At 38.6% G+C, this 20,862-nt stretch overlaps 1 protein-coding gene across 1 annotated transcript; it reads left to right on the top strand.

Moving 5' to 3' along the window:
- Window positions 1-517: 517 nt before the first annotated feature.
- Window positions 518-13,052, top strand: psmf1 (proteasome inhibitor subunit 1). The gene is made up of 7 exons (XM_003451846.3): window positions 518-767; window positions 1,988-2,140; window positions 2,798-2,880; window positions 3,245-3,442; window positions 8,958-9,014; window positions 10,553-10,714; window positions 12,230-13,052. The coding sequence occupies exons 1-7, from the start codon at window positions 639-641 to the stop codon at window positions 12,279-12,281; spliced, it is 834 nt and encodes a 277-aa protein (XP_003451894.1). The 5' UTR covers window positions 518-638; the 3' UTR covers window positions 12,282-13,052.
- The last annotated feature ends 7,810 nt before the right edge of the window (window positions 13,053-20,862 follow it).

Raw genomic sequence — 20,862 nt, 5'->3', positions numbered from 1 at the left:
CCCCGGCCCGCGGGTTTGAGAAATCCTACTTTAGATTAACAGTTATACAGAGGTATAGGCTCTATTAAGATGTAATGAATTAAAGTAGGGAAGATTTCAACATTATTACAGTTAACCCAAACAAAATAAAAAATAAACCCAGGTACGAGAAAAATATTTTAGTTTGGTGCATTGGTGCACATGTTTTGTAAGGCTGAGAAACGCAACACTTCATGTCTACATGACATGAAGTGTTGAGTGTGTATTTTATTACTTCGGCTAAATTTCCCTCTTACAAATACCCCCACATTATAGTCAAACTAACCCAGAAACTAAGAAAAACTAAACTGAATAAGAAAACCTAATCTGAGAGCGAATCAAAATGAAACGTAATTGAAGCTAGAAATAATAAATGAAATAGAAATAAAGAGCAATGAAAAAAGTTAATACCTCACATAATATCACTGGATATTTTTATTTGCAGATAGGTACCGTTTGGTCAGCTCTCTGGTGCTTTTAAACTGAAAAGCCGCGAAGCGGAAATGGTTCCTGTTGCTTGGCACCGAACTGCAGCTTGACTCAGTGAAGCTGCTGGCCAGACTTTCGTTTTCATTTCTTTTGCCTGAAACTGTACCGATGTTGGCAGATTGAAGGAAAACATGGCTGGCTTGGAGGTGTTGTACACCTGTGTCGCAGGTAAGATAACCTGCCCGCAGGACGCCGTTGTGTGTTTTGTTCACTGGGAGCTGGTAAAGAACGGATACAGGTGCATCGGCTCAGGAGACGAGGTGAGTTCGCTTATTTTAGCTAAATCTTGTGTTAAATTATCCCACATAATGGAGAAGATAATATTTTCTTTTTTCATCATTCTTACGCCAAATTGAGAAATACAAATTAAATATTAGCAAAAAGATTCTCTATATGTGGTTTTCGATGTTTTTCGGACCGTAATGTCCAGTAAATGCTTAAAATGTCGGTTTTTGCAGTGGAGTTCTGTATGTAATATTCAACGTAGATTAGCTATAGCTTCATAAACAAGCATCACCTCCTGTGTGAAGCCGACGTTAACGCGAAGAATTTAAAAGTGTGAAAAATGCGTTTTCGGTTTCTTTAATCCAGCTGTCATGGCTGATATTCAGTTTGACGGCATCTGGTTTAAGAGCGACAATTTACCAAAACTGTCATGTCATCTTTAGCTGGCTAACCCACTGGGGGCAGTCATCCTGAAACACCACGGGAGTTTATGACACAGATTCGTGTTAGTGTGCAGCCTTGCTATCCTCCATCCTCTCCCCATGTTCATTTTACAGAAATCAACAGGTAATCAGTAGTATTTTTTTTTTTTTTTTAAATGAAGCATTTATAATGGGATTTAACGTGAAAAGGGAAGCGTTCGGCATCTCTCTGTGATTGTTTTATATAAAATCACTCTGGAATGACACCTGCCATTTAGTAAACAGGAAGAGTAAGTGACCCACTTATAAAATGAAACATTTTTCTTTATTTTGAACATGATGATTTGGTGAAAAGGTGTTTTTTTTTCTTTAGATATAAATAATGACAAATTGTTATGCACCTAAAAAATGAACTCACTCTACTGGATTTTTATGTGTATCATTATTGTTGTTATATTTACTTTTTCCACATTAGTTTTTTATTTTATTATGTGTAATTTTTACGTTATTGACCAATTTTGTTTTGTCACATTTTAATTATAGAGTTGATCTTGTTTATGTTAGCTAGTTTTTGTCTGTTTTACTGCAGCAACACAAGAATCTGCAGTTTATTTACAATTTTTTACAACAATCTTACCTTTGTGATGAGATTAGTATATGTCATATCTAATAATAGCACATATTTCTTGCTGTATATTTTAAGTATTGTTTTGTTATTTGCAGTGAACTGGCCAAATACTGATAACAAATATTGTGAAAAGAAAAAGCAGGTTTCTGCTGCTGCTTTTAGGTTTTTATCTGTCTTCACGGCGTCTGTGACCTTCTTCCTCCAGGCCCGCAGCAGTGATAAGAAGTCCGAGCTGCTGCCTGCTGACTGGAGTAACAACAAAGAGCTATACAGTCTGCGATACAAAGCCAACAACAGTGACACCCAAATGCTCCTCAAGGCAATCACTGTTGATTCCACCTTGATCTTCAATCTGATGGTAAGCACATAAACATTTGTAGGACTGGTCTCATTAGTTTTCTAGATAATGGCAATTTAAAATAGTGCCTTAAAAATGTTGGTAGTGTGTGGGGGTTTTCTCTCTATTAATGACAACAGAAACCTGAAACTTTGCATAACTCCCCTTAAGAAGAAGAATTTTTCCTCTGGATTATTTTTTCATTGGAGAACTGACATAGACTGTGCAGTTTATCCTGCATTTCAGTCCTGATGTAGGGATCCATGAAAAGCCTTAAAAGGGATCAAGTCTGATTTTCTAAATTTGAATCTTACTGTTCAGAGCAGACATCACTGCAGCCAGGGGTGAGGTCGCAAACACTTTACTTTTAAATTTGTATTTTTTTTTCGGTCCAGTCGAGTTTGTATCGATTAAAATGTTTAGATTAGTTTAGTGTTTAGTTCAGTGCTAGTTTTAGTTTTTGTCATTCATATACAGGTCGTATTACTGCACCGTAAGACTGGAGAAATGTAGATCTATGCAAAGATCTGACACACAGTTGTGTAAACTAAGAAAATATGATTTAGGTTGAGTTTACTATTTGCTGGTTTGTTGAGATATTATTCTACATGTTAATCTATCCTTTTAATGGATCGTGTGTGTGTGTGTGTGTGTGTGTGTGTGTGTGTGTGTGTGTAGAACTCCAGCACGCAGCAGGTGTCAGACTTAACGGTGAACATCAACGACCACGTGAACACTGACCAGCTACACACATTTGACAGGTTATTTTATTGAGCTGCTCTACTTTATTAAGCTTTTATTCTATTGACTTATGTTGTTATGATTATTTTAATTGTTGTGTTACTATTTTGGATCCTGTATAAATAATAATAAAATATGCCTTGTCCTCAGCCTGCCTTATACGGTTGTCTCAGATTGACCCCACCGACTTGTTGTTCAAATCTTTTATTTGTTGGAGAAAGCCTATTATAAAAAGGTTGTCTGAAAGGGAGTTTGGCCTTGAAGGGCAGTTTGTTTGATAACTAAAGATTATTTTGCATTGTGAATCATGCTGAGCTACTCTGGTAGTCAGAAAATAAAAATATAGAGCTGGAAAATAAATAAAGTCATCTCTCTTCTCTGCAGTGTGTTCAAAGATGCAGACAGTTTGTCGGAGAAGGTGAAGACTCAGCTGCTGCCCCCCCAGGACAGACCGACAGGACAGAGAGCAGAGAGGAAGAGTCGGCGGGATGAGGAAGAAGAGGAGCAGAGAAGAAGAGGAGAGGACAGTGACCCCCTCCGCATTCCCAGCAGGAATCCTCGCCAGGGGACACACCCTCACTGGTTGGTGATGATATAAACTGTGCATGCAAAACTTTACCACAAAACTCAGATTTATTCATAAACTTATCATTAAATATGTACATTTTAGAGGCAAATATTGTCACGTGTGACACGCAGTTACATATTTGTAATTTTCCTGGTTTCTCTCTCTTTTGCATTTGTGGAAAAAAGAGGATACTGCCTGAAACTACGAGTCAAATAGAGATAATAAAGAATGCCTTACTTGCTAATTTTTCTATATCCACCTACTTGTGCTCATTAATGAGGTTCTCCCACCAGCATAGGATCAAGTAATTAATCTTATGTACATTCATGAAGTTTTAACCTTATATTTGTGGTATTTCTAGTGTTACTCAGACTGAATATAGTTTAGTCTATTCATTGGCAGTCTGGACTGTTCAGATTTTCCTGTTCTGTGTGCATTAATGTGCATGGCCCACTCACTTAATAAATTAGAACAGTCTAAAAGTCCAGTTTAACCTTGAACGTTTTTAGATTTGTTTGCACTTTGCAGACTTGGAAAGAACTACATGACAGAAAATCAATGAACAACCAACAAGTTGTAATCCTTAACATTTTCATGGCATCAGAGCCTCGTGTTATTAATATTTATGACTGACATTTTGGCATTTGATACACACACACACACACACACACCTCTGGATGTGCTGAGATTGTGGCTTGTAATAAGTCTAGACAGAGCATCTGTTGGTAAATGAGGACAGAGCTCAGGCAGTGTGTGTGTGTGTGTGTGTGTGTGTGTGTGTGTGTGTGTGTGTGTGTGTATTACTCATGTTCAGGGACCTAAATCTGTTTACACATTCCCTTCTGGGGACACAAAGTAAGTTCCCATAAAGTAATTATTTAATTTTAGAGGAAAGACTTAGTTTAACGTTCTGGTAAATGTCCAGGGAATGAGAGGGAATGTGAGTGTAATATACTCTGAAGTGTGTGTGTGTGTGTGTGTGTGTGTGTGTGTGTGTGTGTGTGTGTGAGAGTCTTTGTCTTTGTAGTATCCTCTATACAATATTTACAGCAGGGAGAAAAAGTAACAGACGTTGAGCTGACAAATAAAGTGTGTGTGTCTTTGTGTGTCTTTGTGTGCTCTTGTGTTTTTGGGACGTAGACTTCGCAGTCACCTTGTGGAGACTTTGCTTCGTTTCAGGGACAAACAAAAAGTCGCCATAATGTAAATTATTAAATTTTGGGCTGAACACTTGGTGTAAGGGTGGGCTAAGGAGAAGGGTTGAGTAAGGTTAGGGTGAGGCAAGTCAGAGAGCAGTAAGTACAGACACAGTGTTGTAAAGAAAAAAGGTTTGAAGGCTCCTAGTGAAACACTGTAGTCATCACTCTCCTTCTTATATTTGTTCACAGTCCGCAAGCAAGCGGCCATTAGCCAAAGCAGGGATGATATACTGCACCTGTCCTGGACTATTACGCTGCACTATTTTATGTAGCTTGCCAAATTACATTAAATAAGATGATCCATGGTACTGGCTATAGACAGTATCAAAGATGGATGGAGCCACTCTCTGGTTTGTGAAGTCTCTTTATGAGGCCTTGAGTTAAGGATTTTTGCCATCACCATCTCTGTATTTTGAAACAGACGTGATAAGGCAGGAGTGTATCTGACTTATAAGCCGGGGATATCGTCGTCTCACAGGTTAACAACCTGTCATTACCTAGTGAACATAACCTGGATAATCATCAATTCTGAAAATTTGAATTTCCATAACAAATTACCAAATAAATTCATGTTTTAATCAGTTTGACCTGAAACTGCTGATTGAGGTACCAGAAAGTGTTTGCTGAGGTCAGGGCTGTCACCATGTCTTTGAGTTTTTTCCTTACTAAAAAATGGACCTTTGGGGGTGACTATAAGTAAGCATGATTACTCAGCATATAGTTAAGGCAGGGAGTCTACCTCGTTTAACAGATGTCTAGGCATTTTCCTGATAATTCTACGTGTTTGAAAAACTAAAAACTACTTAAAAAATGAATTAAACTCCATTTAAAAGTGTTTAAAAATATTTTTTTAACAAAGTGCTCCTGTTTTTTTTGGGTTTTTTTTGGTGGAAAAGATTGTTGTGGCATCAGCTTCTTCTGTCTAGAACAGTATTTATTTTAATCATTCAGTGTGACACAAAGCAAAGCCAACACAGGGTGGTTAGATGATGCTAACTGAATTTAGCTCCTCTGCAAAAATCTGGTTAGTGTGTAACAATCAATGTTATAGTGTAGTAATAGAAAAATGGCAGGTAGATGTAGCAAATAAGCAAAGTTAGTTTGGACAAATTAGCTATCTCTTTTTAAAAAAATGTATTTTGTGAAATAAGATGGAGTGCAATTTATCCATGTTAGCAGGAAACCATTAGTCAGAATAAAGTAAGAATAAACCAAACAGTCCCTTATATGAATTTCACTTTAGTCCATCTCTGCAGAGGTAGTTCACTAGCCCGCTAAGCTAAACTAGTTAACTTTAAGAAACACCAGTGCATTGGCACATACTGGTGTTTTAATGGGTGATGTCTGATAGCACTATTCAAAAGCTGAAGAGAGAAGGGTTGTTTTGTTTTTTTTATTTGTTCATTGTTTATTTATAGTAAACATGAAAATCTTTAACATGCACTAAAAGTGACTTGAAATTTAAATTATGGCAGCATTTTAGATAAAAATGCGCATTTTGTACTGTAATGTTAAATGTGGTTATGTGGGCCGTCCTGGAAATGAAGTCAGTGTAACGTCGTCTGAAGTGATGGAAACATGAGCACATGTGTGTGAGCGAGAGCTGCAAGACAGAATCACTCTGACTTTCACTCCTCATCTCATCTCCCTCCTCCTCCTCTTCCTCCCCCGTCCTCTTAGCCATGACCCGCTCAGATGAGTTGCGAGATGATGTCAGCACTTTATCGACCTCGCTGCTGTCGCCTCCTTGTCCCGAGAGAGGGGCAGACAGAGGGGGAGGGAGATGAGGATGAGAAACGGTGACGGAGATGGGGAGAAAGTAAAAGTTAAGAGGAGAGTACGGGGGGAGAACAGACCAAGATAATAGAGAGAAAGTAAGAAAACGACAAAGATACAGAGAAACAAGCAGAATGATGGCAAAACAAAAACTGAGTTAAAAGCGAGTAGAAAGAGGAAAGACAAAGGAGGGGGCAGAGACGACAGAAATGAACCTGAACACCTGAAGGTTGGAAGTATCAGATGTGGGACTCTCCACCAGTCTTACTAGAAGCTGAATCAAGCATGCCTGTGTTTTGTTTTGTTTTTTCTTTTCTTTTAAAGTTACTCTTAGAGCAACTGTCTTTTATAAGTGGCGTTAGTCATTGATGATTTTAAGCTGCAGGATCCAGTTAAAGTGAAATAATGATTGTAGGATAAATAAAAAAATGAGAATGAGAAAATCAATAGATAACATGTTTTTGTTAAGATGGAAACTGTTACCCCCCAAACATCTATGAAATGTTAGAGAATCGGAATTAGTTTTCAAAAGTTAAAGTCACAGATTCTTAAAATGTGTTGCTTTTTACTGACCACTCAACGCCCTTTAAAGTCCAGCTGGGATTTGAACCAGAAACCTTGCTGTTGTGAGGTGACAGTGCTAACAACTCCTTTACTGTGTCTCCTCAGTGCTTCAGTCTCCCATAAGCTGAAGTAAAGTTTTCACATTTGGGAAGCCTTTAAAAAATAATGTTTTTAAGTTTTTTGCATTCTTTTAAATATACCAGAATCAGAATACTTTAATAATCAATAATGAAATTATTTGTGTAAAATAATAAACCAGCTAGCGATTGTCGAATGGACATCAATATCCTGCATTCAAAATGCAATAAAACTAAATTTATTCTACATCAACTATCGAAGTTGAGTGAAACGTCGGAGCATTTTTAAATTCTAAAAAGAACCAGATTCAGTCCTCTCAAACAAGCCTCGAAAGGGAATGTTCGAATTATATGAGGTCAGTGTATGTACAACTAAGTACAGCCTTCAGACCACTCTAAATGACAACTAATCTGTTTTTTCTACTCTTTGCTCTAAATGATGTCACTAAGAGAAAATTTCCCTAATATGGTCATCTCGCACAGCTCTTTTTGCAAGTCCCCAAAAGTTGATTCTGTTCATCTGGACGTAGCGTTTTCAGTGGGAGAAATGTTTCGTTTCGAATAATTAGCTGGGAGGTCCGTTAATTGATCATTAATATGTAAATTCTCATGACCATTGATCAACAACCACTGATCAAAGCCAATGATCAATGGCCATGAGTACCATTCACAGAGAGTTGGGGAATGGCTGCAATCACAGCATTGTAAGATGGTGACAGATGTACCCTTAGGCCCCCTCCTTGAGAATTTGCATATTAATGATCAAGGAACTGACCTCCCAAATGCAAATGCAAGTGTACTGTTTATAAGATTGTGGAACCTGCAGTCAGCTGAGAATGAAGAAGTCACTTGGATGAGTGATGAAATGTTTCTCCCACTGAAAAAGCTTCGTCCAGATGAACGGAATCAACTTTTGGGGATTTACTTACCTGGATGATTGAGCATTCATCAAGGAGCTCTTTTTGCAAGTCTTACAAAATCAAGACTTATCAAGTCCACCAGAGACTTTTCTTCACGTTTCACTCTGAGAATCTTCACCTTCTGGTTGTCCTGACAGTTTGACTGCCTGAAGTAAGTCCTACTATTATCCCAGAGGACCAATGCCGGGGTTTCAGTGCAGGAACTGTCCCACTGATTATCGTGGGGAATGTGAGGCACTTAGTAATATGGACGAGCTCAGTGAGCTGATTAAGACTCAGAGGGAACACCGTTAGTGGGGTTTGATGTGCTCCTTGCAGATGTTGTCATGGCAGCGACCAGAAATGTGGAGGGATTGCACTAGTTGTGATTGAAAAGTAGTCTCATCTCGAACACGCTGCTGCGAAGGAGCATTTCAGTGGCGTGAATAGTAAAGTGCATGCTGGTGGAATGCATTAACATGCCTGAGAGTCATAGCATTGAATTCAGTTTGAATCACCACACTTGAGATGTCTCAACTGACGAAGGGCCTCCAAATGACCGTGGCTGTGTGTGGTAAATGGCTATGGATAATTAATGGACCCAGACCATCCTCTGCACCACTTGGCAGACATGCAGCTGAACTCATTTTTCTCACTCTTTTATCTCCTCAGAAAAAGTCTTTGCCACCTCATAACACATTGGTTTTACATTTAAGCTGCTCATTGTATGATATACGATTTTTACATTTTTATAATTTTACTTTTATTGTAAGGTGTTTTTAATGTTTTCGCTCCTGCAATGGTGAATTTTGAGCATAAATAAAGTATTTATTTTTATTAGATGTTGGTGAAGAAGATCGTTAGTTGTGTTTCACGTATTTGACACTTATTTGTAGCTGTTGTAGTTTGTTTTCCATTGTGAAACGATGTTAGACTGATCCTGTATTTAACTGGTTTTGAAGTTTACAGATGTGTGTGTGTGTGTGTGTGTGTGTGTGTGTGTGCGTGTTTCAGGCCCGGCCCCATGGTTCCTCCGTTTGCTGCTGGAGGAGCAGATCTGGATCCCTTTGGGTGAGTCTGTCTCTTCCTGTCATGTTTAAATCCTTTAAATCTGTTTATGGAAATCAATCTCAGATATACATTTAAGCGTTCTCCTGGGTTTTCCCTAATCTGGGATTTGGGGATGAACAGTCGGCCCTCACAGCAGCGGACAGCTCTGGATTACTGGCGCGTGTCCATCTGAAAGCGAAGCTTTAAGCTCAGATGTCAGAGAGTCGCAGAAAAGATGACAAAGAAAAAGCAGCTACAGACTCAGAATCTAAGTTTAGTTTTAACATTAATTTTTTATCAGCTCGAGCTTTTCTATTGTGCTAACACAAGCTTTGTATTGAAGTACCTTCCACCAGGACACTTTTTAAATCACTGAAGGTTAATCTGAACCCCTTGTTTCCCCATGTGTAGCTTTAAGTATCAGCTTGTTAAAATATCCGTAATGTGTAAGTAAAGCAAAATAATCAAACCCAAGTTTTTGTTGAGCGCTGCCCTTTAATGACTGCTATTTTTACCCCAGGAGTATGCAGGCATTACACATCTACAATAAGTCTGGGTAGTGGCAGCAGTATAAATCTCATATAGAGGGCTATTGCTTGGCATACAGCGTTCAAAATCAAACATATTTTAGTCAGAAAACGATATTAAAATTTTAAAAGATCTCTACAAGTCTCACTATATATGATTCAGGGACTCTTTGCTTCCATGTAAACTAAAAATCTGGTTAAAACAGACCTGCAGTCTTAGTTGCTCCATGCTTGTCTTGCTTTGCTGTGCTTATGTTTGTGCTTCATTGTTTTTAGAGACTAAATTTAGCCCGTCCAGAAGGCGGCTGATGGCACATTGTGTTTTTTTACAGTATAGATGTTATAAAAGATGGACATAGTTGATGTGACATCACCCACTCTTAAAACCTCACCCTAAGTATTTTTGCTGTCACCACTTGGTGTTGTGTAACCAGATGTGACTAGCAAGGTTAATGAGAGTAACAGACAAATCTGAAGGTAATGGGTGAACGCTGGACAGTCCTATTGTTCTTTAAAAGTGACCATAATTTACAAAATGATCTCCCTGTTTTATTCAGTATGACCTGAAACAGCGACTCAGCCCATGAAATCTACTGGAAAGTGTTTAATGAGGTCTCAGAGTGAGGACCAACAGCCCAGTGCCGTTTTCCCACAGACGTCTTTATGACCACCAGGAGTCGTCTCCTTCTGGCCATTAGAGCTCTTTATGACGTCTGTTTTTGAAAGTCTTGTTTAGATGTCGAGCGTGGTGTAAGCTGGATAATACTTTGGAAATCACCGCTCCGCGGTGGGTGGTTTTTAGCCCCGTCATCATCCATTACAATCATGAAAGTACAACTTGTTTAGGATTTTTTTTTTTATGTCATAATAGCATTACTGTTACTTAACTAGTGACTTATTTTTAAACACTTTCAGATAAAACCTGTAGCCTGTTTATCTTTGACACTTCAGTTGGATTTTAGAATAAAGTGAACAAAACCAGCTGACACGTGTCCTTCTCTTGAATCTCTGAACTCTGCCTCCCCTCCTCAGGTCTCGCGGAGGTGGTGGGATGATAGTCGACCCCTTGAGGTCAGGTTATCCTCGCTCTGGCTTTGACCCGTCTAGTGGGATACCAGACATTCTGCCTCCTGGAGCCGTTCCCCCAGGAGCTCGCTTCGATCCGTTTGGACCCATCGGACGTCACAGACCAGGGTGAGACACACACACATGCGCGCCTCCATCTGTCTGCACTAATTCAGGCTGTAACAGCTCCTCAGCTGTGAGGCTCCGCTGAACCTCTCAAAGGGTCAAAGACACTTTAAATTTCTGACATAAAATAAAATTGTTATCTTTTGACTTGATCAAAAATCCAAGAGCAGCATTAAATCAGTCAGTGATCTTATTAAAGCTTTTTTTGTAAATTCCCAGCTGCAGCTCCACCAGATTTAGTGCAGCAGAAATGCAACACAACAAAGCTGCACCCATTTTAATCTCAGTAATACCAGATGGCCTCTCCATTTTAGCAATTTAAAGAGTTTTGAGGAGCCACCTTACATAATGGAGGCAGCTCTTGACTCTTGGCTTATAATGGTTACAACATCTTAGATCTATATAATTTACTCCTCTGAAAGATATATTCTTCACAGAACAAACGAGAAAATTGAAAGCAGCTTTGAAGAAAAAAAAGTGCCCCCTGTGCCTCATTTATAGACACAGATTTTAGTGACTCTGTAACTAAATAGACTAATAAACTAGACTTAATAAACAAGTAAAGGTTGCCTCTTGTCCTGGAAAAGAAAAAAAACATCTAAGTTCTGTAGTAAGATTGTGTGTTTAAAGTTCCAGTCGCTCGGTGTCAGTCCAACAGCCGTGACCGTCCAGCTCAAGTTCCTGCGGGAGAGACAGAGGAGTCCCCAGCAGCATTTTCAGCAAATGCAATGAAGCAAAGCAAAATCACCTGCTTGGCATTTATTTAGCTCCAAACTGATGTAGATGAAACTGACAAATGAAACAACCATAAGGAAAATAATCAGATGAAGGATGCCTCTGTTTGCAGCCTTAAGTGCTGTGAAATGATGAGTGTGCAGAAGTGCATACACACAGTTTTTTAATCTGCTTCTGTTATGAATTTAATCTGCTTTTCAGGCCCAAACAAAGGGCAGAAAGCACTAAAGACTGTTTAATTGTCCTTGGAGCCTCTGCTGTGTGTTGTGAACAACTGAAATCAGTGCAACAAGAACATTTGTGCTTTCGAGGTTGACTGTGCATTAACTTGAATTATAAAGGAGACACAGCAAAAACTTTTCCAAATAAAATAGCAAAAATCAGTCCAACAGCAGGCAGTGGACTCCAATCGGCAGCCATTGTATTTGCTCCATTACCTAACCCTGCCCTGCAGGCCTCAGCCTGAACACCAGGAGTCAAAATAAAAATATGACAAAATGTGACAATATGACAGTAAATGGTGAATGGGCCAGCACCTTTTTACTCAGTTGAGCACTTGGTTACTCCTCATTCACTAAATCACACACACATTCATACAGTGCCTTTATCTGTGTCCAATCTCTGGACTCACATTCCCACTCACACTCTGACACATTCACACTCGATCCTTGCCCAAGTAGATTTAAGACGTGTGCACAGCAGGAGTCAGGGATCGAACCACCCACCTTCCACTGGCTACAGTAACAACAGCTCTGTGTGTTTCTCTTGTTTTTTGTTTTTTAGGCCGGATCCAGACCACATGCCCCCTCCTGGCTACGATGACATGTTCATGTAGTACCCTGGATTGTTTCAAGTTTTTCTACTTCCTGTTTATTACTTACATCAGCATCTTTTCCTGCGGCCGATAGCAGCCCCCTTCTCCTCTCTGAGGGTTTGGTTTCATCCGTGTTTGTGGCCTGAAGATTTTCATTTTTCTCTTTTTGAGAAGGAGGGTTTGTTTTCTGATTGCTCATTTCATATGAATTAAATCTTTTGGATGCAAATTCACATAACAGAAACCCAGTTACTGCGGTCTCAAATATCCATGACTTTGAAATAAAAAAGTTGCTTCAATGTAAAAGAGCCCCTAAAAGAACAATGCCAGACAGATGAAGGTTTATGCCATTATGCATAATAAACTCATATTTTGTCTTTCATACTGACATCTGAACATTGCTGAGCAGTATTATTTTGTGAAGTAATGAGGTGACATTTGGCTGCAGGGCGAGATCTGCGAGTCTGGAGATTACTGCATAAATGAAAAATCTCAGCTTTGATCAACAAAGCTGCCGTCAGAGAAGCAGAACCACCGAGATGCTTAAATCTGAAAGCACGTACGAGTGAAAACCCCTCCCCCTACCCTTTGCTTCCTAAATAATAGATCCCATCAAACTCCATCTACCAGTTTATTAATAAAAGAGTGCTTCTTCTTTTTCATTTTTGATGTGAAAATATTAAAGAAAACTGAAACATGGTTCTTTATTTGTGTTTGGATTGTTGTCAATTGAAACAAGTCTATTTAATTATCTCAGTAAAATATATACTGAATAAAAACCATTTGACTAGATGCTCTGGTTTTTGTTGCTGAATTTTTTTTATAAACTGCACATCAAAGATGGACATACTCACTGTTGCATCCTCTACAGTAGCTACTGTGTTGGTACTGGACAGTAATCAGGAATTTGGGTTTTGGTCATATTTTCTTTTATTTATCAATTAGTGCGAGCTGGCTTGGCCAGCTAAAACTGTACAGGTGCATTCACAGACAAACACAATCTGACTCATAGTGTAAAATTACTCACCTAACTACTCAGTACAACTAACTATACAGCAAATCATATTATTGGTAATAAAATGTTCTCAGAGGCACCAACAGCATGATCGGGATCTTAAGGTCGAGATCCGTGTCTCCCGACTCGACCAAAGCAGCCACACGCCTAAAATTTTTAAAGTTTTAATAATTTTAAAAATAATGAGTTCACATCTCAAAGTTTTTAAGAAGGTAAACTGCATTCATGGAGTCTAAAACAGTTTCAACGTCAGGCTGTAAAACAGTTTATTTTAGCTGTAAGGTTGGACACTTTCACGTGGGAGACCGTGGATGCTGCCAGTCATTGATGCTGACTCACTGTTGGAGGCAGCCTCAAGTGGCCAGCAGAGGAACTGCAGTTGTGGCACTGACACTTAATTTCCAACCTCTGAGCTGTCAAACATCAGTATTAGCATACTGACATTATCATTCAGTTTAACAGAGGCTCTGTCACCGTGGTTGCAGACTGAGATGATGTTTTTCTTCAGCATCAGATTGCGGAGTTTAAACAGCTTGTTATAAACTCTGTGTTTTCAGGCCTTTTCTGTCTCACACTGTGTGCTTTTTTTTGTTTATCTTCTAACGAGCACCTGAGATGGAGCACTGCTGTGACCAGAGCATCAGCTTCCTGTGCTATATTTACCTCTCAGCATTCCCTGGGCAGATAAAGGAGGACTGGAGATGGCTGTTTGTCGCCTGTCTGCAGGGGAAATAACAGCTTGTTGAGCTGAAACTAATGAACAATACATACCTAAAGAGGAAGTTTGTGGACCAACTTTTTCTTACCGCGCTGGTTTCTTGAAGAGAAGAAAAGTCATGTAAAGAAAACGATTCATGGCTAAAATATAAGGTGAAAAGCTGGTGAAGATCAGTGGCTCTAGAACCACGAGGCTCATTTCTCATCCCCCGTGGCTCACTGTGTCTCTATGTGATAGACAGGTCACCTGTGCATGGTGTACCCTGCCTTTTGCCCAGCAGCCCTGGATGAACTGATTAATATTTTAGATATTTTGTATTTATTCTAAATAATTCTGGCAATAAGCAATATTTTTTATTCAATTCTGGAAACAAACACAGGGAGCAGAGAATCACAGTGATGTCATTCCTGGTTTTACTTAAAATTCTTGTAGCAGTATTTTGAACTAACTAACTATCCAATGGTCGTGTTTTTTTAATAAGTAAAGGCACGAATAAGCTTCCTGCTGAGATTGCACTGGAACGTGTATCTGTCTGAGATGACAAAAATGTTACAGCCCTGATATCGTCAGTGAAACTAAGGTAGTGATCACACTAACATTTATCACATGGATTCAGGCTGTAGATTCAAAGTGTGAACTAAGTTGCAACTGTGCATCTTTGTTTTAAACATGTCTCTTTTTAATTGAAGGAAATTGTGTTGCATCCAGACTTCTAGTGTTTCAAGGCAGGATCAAAGTCGTTTGTGAGACAGCCAAATAAATCTGGGTGTCATTAGCATAGCTATGATAAGTGGCCTTGTATTCTTGAATGATTTTCCTTTCAAGGTAGCATGCAAAGACAACAGAGGCTCAAGGATTGCTCTTTGGGGGACTCCATGGAGTATTGGGGTTTTCTCTGGTTCATAAGTAGAGAACATAATAATTATTATGAGGCCCAATGTTTCTATGAGCCCATTTTTCTACCTGCAGGCAGATTTTTGTGGACCAAAACTTGCTCAAACAAACTGCAGCTCCTCTAATGACCACTTGAGGCTGTCCCTAAAAGTGAGTCATTTCCGTGTTTAAATATCCAAATTCACAGCAGCAGCCCTTGTTGTTGTTGTTGTTGTTGTTGTTTACAAAAATAATTTTTGAGATCTAAGGATTGTTTCTCTTTTCAAAACAAATGTGAGGTGTATTACATTTTATTTAGGTTTTTAAATTAGGGGTCTGTGTGTCCTCAAGTTCACTGCTTGGAGTCCCTGAACTGAATTTTTTCACTTCATTTGATGTGTTTGTGCAGCACTTATTCACCACTAATTAGCAGCTCTTGTGTGTGCATTGTATCCATGTTGTTTGTGGAAACAGCACACTAACCAAGCTAGCTCAGCACTGAACTGACTTCGAAAAGCCAACACAGGAATGGCTGCATGGTGTTCTTATAAAATAAAAAACTGAGTTTACCCATTTGAGCTCATTAGAGTTTGGACTGTGAGGTATGACGCTCTAAGATGTTGTCTGTGCTCTCTCTTAACTGCCCCTAACTGTGTTGTCAGCACACAGTTTCCTCCATGCTTTGACTTCCTCCTCTTTAAAATTCATAAAATGAACAGAGCTGCTTTCTCCTTGATGTCTGTTTCCATTTATTTCAGGATATTTTAAAAGTTATAGTTTTAGTTTAACACCACATAAACAGCCTTTATGTTTTGCTTTGTTGGGATGTAAATGGCAGCCAGAAGAGGACAGTAAAAAAAGAGTGAGTGGGAGTGACAGGGACATAAATCAGTGTCTGAAAATCAAAACTCACAGCTCAGTCAGATTCATCTGATGTTTCTCCTATTAAATTTAATGAGAGGTTCTGCGTGAGGCATACTTACCTTTAGATCATCAGGGGGTCTTTACTAATGCTCCTGTGTGGGTAGAAAGATAGGCAAGGTTCTCATTTTGTCTTGTGGAAAACAATAATCTGTGACATTTATGAGTCATGCTGACTGGGGATTCATCTGACTCCAGAGCAGTAACACTTAACAAACAGAGAAATAATAAAAAGGACAAGAAACAAAAACAAGAGGAGACAAAACAAGACATCATGCAGCTTTAAACAAAAAGGAACCCAGTTTAAAGACGGACAGTAATAACAATGAGACAGTGCTGGAGACAGACTAGAAAATAGAATTTAATGCTAAAGAGCAAAGTCAGTTTTTAAAAATCTAAAAATAAGTCACAACCAGCTCAGCCGGGACACTCGGACACTTGAAGGGCGGAGTTTAAATATGAAAACCACTGCAGTGGTTAGATCTGCAGGCGTTTCACTTAAGCTCCTATTGCGTACTTACCATTACAGTGTAGATGTTAATTGCATCGCTTTACAACAATGAACACAATTAGAGTTTAAACTGGTTCCCTTCTATAAGGCCTTCTATTTTGTTTTTACACAGCCAGGTTTTATCTGCATGATATCATATCCTTTTGTGAGATGAATGATTAACAAGAAATATTTTTTGCCGTTTTTCCCAGAGAGCTGATGTGAAGCCTACACCATTTGGGATACCATTTACACTATGATGATGATGATGTGTGGGTCTTTAAAAAGCTGCAACCTTCAAAGGTGTAAAGTTAAGCCAAGATGGAGTAACAGAAACTGCAGAGGAGGCCACTGGAGGCTGGCTGTAAAAGCAGGTCAGTCTCCACAGACTCCCATGTTAAAACATCGAACCCTACAGCTTTAGTGTCTATAGCTATTTTCTAACTACCTGACAACTGTATGAGTCACAATTATTTTCATTTTATCTTAACGTTCTTAACAGGAGCCACCCATTTGAATTTTATAAGGACTTGAACGTTTGCACTGCACATGCTCACACAGGCAGCTGTAGCTGGTAGCTGTCTGCCAGGCTTCACCTCAGCTTATTCAAGTTACTGAAGTGGACCTCTTTGCTGTGCTTATAGTTTTGGTGCAAGAAGGCCTTACTCCAGTTTTAGTCAGTAAAATTTGGGAATTTTATTAATCTGTGACTATTTAACAACATGCCGGTGCCTTGGCCACAGCTTCCAGGTCAGAAAAGTGAAGCCAGTGCATAGCTGCCTTAAACTGGGATTCTTTCTAATGGTCAGCAGGGGGCTTTTCAGATTTTCCTATTGTTTCATCTGTCCTATCCTATTGAATTCAGTCATGCAAATTTAGCAAATCATGGTCTTAAAGTAAAAAACGAGTAGAAAGTGGGGTTTACCCTTACTCAGGGACAGCTCAAGCCCTCATCAGGTCTGATTTCAGAACTATGTGATAGTAACTGACAAAACATCCAAGATGTGACTTCACAAACCGTGTGGTTGCGTCATGGTGGCTTCGTCCATCTTTCACAGTCTATGTCTGATACTCACCACTGTTTAAGGTTGTTGTTATGTTTGATTTAAATAAGTTGAATTGAAGTTGGAAAGAGTTTTTCTAAGTTTAACCAGGAGATAGAGGAAGTCTCCCTCTGATTGTGCAGTAACACCAGTGTGGGAGCGTAATCTGCAGGATGTTTTCTCACCTCTGAACCTGATGAAATGCAAATGAGGTCCAGCAGAAGTTGAACTGCTAAATAAACACAGAGAGCAGCACCCTGCATTAAAAACAACAGCAATTTTATTGGTCACGTTAACAAAATCAGACTTAAAAACCAGCATCGTCGTTACATACAGGACATGGCTCTTGAGTATGTACAGGAACAAGGCATCGGACCTTTAGAGCGTCACACATTAATAACATGCAGATTCACTGGCCTCCTGAAGCGCACAACGCAGCGTCTTTTAAAACCAAGTGAAGACCAAAAACAGGAGATGGCAGATATATTTGTAGTTATCGCTGGAGTGAGAATATATTTACTGAAATCAGTTACATTTGAAACTGTTACATTCAAACTCATTCACAGAAAGTCGTGAATCAGGATTTCAGAATTTTAAAGATTTATAAAATGGTAATGAAAAACTCTCACTAATAAACACTGGTCATGGTAGAGCTTTACCAACATAACTCGGTTTGAGACTGTACAAAATCCTCTGTGCTCTTCATTAAATACATCACTGAGCAAACCAGGTGTCTGTGCAGCTCAAGCAATTTAGATTGTTCTTAGGCGGGACAATAATATCAGCAAATATGCAATCTAATATTTATTATTGGATGAAATTTGAAAAAAAAAAAAACGTAAGAAAATCCTCTTCACTCTTTGTGGGACTGAGGTTTGGTTTCTTGTAAAAATCATACAAAGTCCTTGAAACTTCCTCTTTAGACAGAAAGAAGCTGATGTATATTTTAAAGAGCATCTGAATCCTCTACAGTAATTACCTGCAGCAATGATCCTTGCAAGGATTCAAAGTTGGAAAAACATACAGAGGTTAGCAGCATTTTATGTAGGACTAAAGTTAAAAAGGAAACACTGAGAAACATTTGTGAGACACCAGATTCACACAGAATACATCACATGAATGCTGTTACAAATAAAACCAGCCTTTAATTATCCTGATCTTGTTGAAGATGGTGATCAGGAGCTCAGGCCTGTTTTGGGGGTAACTAAAGCATCATTACTACCCTGTAATTCGAATGGCTCCCTCTTAATGACCGCTGGTTGAAGTTAAAAGGAAAAAAGCATCATAAAAGGATGATTTCCTGCTGTTTCTGAATTTCCACAAACTGGCACCACAGTGAGACTTTAGAAAAGGAAAACAGCAAACAGATTCCTAAAAGTCTGTGTAGATACGACAAAAATTGTGTCTATACACAGCTTATAAAGCTCTGTGTGCATGCATGGTCCCGCTCTCTAAAGTCTTAATTACTGTGAAATTGCATGCATGTACACAAGCATAATTTGCACTCTTGTCTTTAACTGTAGACGCTTCCTTAATTCAACATTTGCATTTAAATTCTCTGTTAATTCTCGAGTTACTTTGGCAGGTAAAAAAACACCAATGAAGAACAGCAATTTGGTGATCTCACTAAGAAAAATCTAATGAAAACTGTAATGAGACCATCAACTCTGAAAGATAAGAGAAAAGAAATGGTAGTGCTGCCAAGTTTGCTCAAAGAAAGCAGAGCACTCAATCCAGAACAGTCTGCATGTGCAACTTTTATGCATCTGGCCTTCTGACAAGTAAAGTTCACAGAAAATACAGGAGGTGCTACTGAATCGAGTAACTTCAAGATTTATTTGACCACGTTTTCATGAAAACAGAGCTCTGTTCTTCTTTTGTAACAAGTAAACGGCTTTAAGATGATTTTTACAACGATATTTGCAACTTAGCACCAAGAGTGAAGAGATAAATGTAGTTCTCTTAAATTCATGAATAAAACAATAAATGTGACTATTTTAAACTTGGAGTAATAAACCAGTATTATCTCGCACGCCGCCTGCTCTGTAACAGTCTCTGTAACCCTGGTTTTCGCTCAGGTTAAAGGGTTATGTCACTTTTCTCAAGTAATACAATCATTATAAGACTTTAGATCAAACAATAACAGAAAATTATATTATTTTACTTTCTGCTACTTATAATAATCTGTAATCTACAAACTTTTCCATTAATTTATAATATAACATAACTAAAATTCCACCTTAAAATCAAAGTGATATATCCCTTTAAATTCATTTTTTGGCCATATTTTGTACTAAACTTTACTTTCATTGTCATATATTCATTGCAAAAGACTCACAGACAAACACAAAACTCCTTTTTTCAGGCCACATAATATTTTTCATAGTTTTTGTACACTTCTTAGACCTTAATATGCATCACTTCATTCTGCTTTCATAAAGCGATATTTCACTTGGACAGAAATGTTTATTTTTTTATTTAAATTACTGAACAGTCAGCTGTAAACAGAGGCCGCCTCGGGGACGTCGCTCACTCTTTTATTTCTGCTTTTTATGTAACGTCTGAAAATGTTGCTGCTGACACGTGAGACGTTTGAGGCAACGTGACCTCAGATGGTTTCCATGTTTACTTCTTTTAAAGCAGGAACGTCAAACTCATTTTAGTTTAACGCAGGAGGCTCGGACCAAAACGTCTTCAAACTGTTCCTTTTCTTCAAATGTAATCAACTCAGAGAAAAGTGCAGTGATAACTCAAAGAAACCCATCAGCATGTCTGCTCAGGATTTAAACCACACTGTAAGAAATGGATCCATAAAATCACAAAAAAGTACTGACATTACAAATGATATTTGATATGGTTCATCTATAAAGACAAAACAAACTTTTCTGTTATTTAGTGCTTTATCTGTTACTTTTATTGGGATGTGGCAGCCTGAGGATAAAGCCTTTGTCAGTAGGACCTCAGGCCCAGGAGACATTAACAGTTTGGAGTCTTGTGATTCTTACTTAATGAAAAGTTAAATTTAAGCCGCCCTTCTCTGCAAAGCACGCCGGGCTGGACCTTTGACGGGCCAATTCTGGCTCTCGTTGTTTGGTACGTTTGACATCCCTGTTTTAAGGCTCCAAAATTAAACTCTCTTTTAAAATGTTTTTATTCTCATGGTTTGGTCATGATAGGAACTTTCTTTAGAATAAACATGATCATGCCGTGAGCATAAAGGCATTTCATTAGTTACTTAAAGGACAATGCCTTGGAGTTCTCTGACTTTGAAGCCTGTGTGTATATATCTCAGGCAAAGATCCATCAAATCAGGCAAAAACAATATAAATACAGGAATTTTGAAATTGTATGCTGTGAATTAGGAAACCATTAAAGTTTTTGACTCCTTCGTGGAAGCTGACTGACACTGAAGTTCATCCAAAAAACTTTCCACCGGTGTGAAATATCACTTTATCTAATTAAATACACATCTATTACCTCTGCATGTTTCAGACAAGAAGAAAAAAAATGTACTTTATACTGAAGTCATGTGACTGTTTACA

The sequence above is a fragment of the Oreochromis niloticus genome, linkage group LG5 (genome assembly GCF_001858045.2).
Source record: "Oreochromis niloticus isolate F11D_XX linkage group LG5, O_niloticus_UMD_NMBU, whole genome shotgun sequence".
In the NCBI taxonomy this organism is placed as follows: Eukaryota; Metazoa; Chordata; class Actinopteri; order Cichliformes; family Cichlidae; genus Oreochromis; species Oreochromis niloticus.
This window is presented reverse-complemented; position numbering and strand designations above follow the sequence as displayed.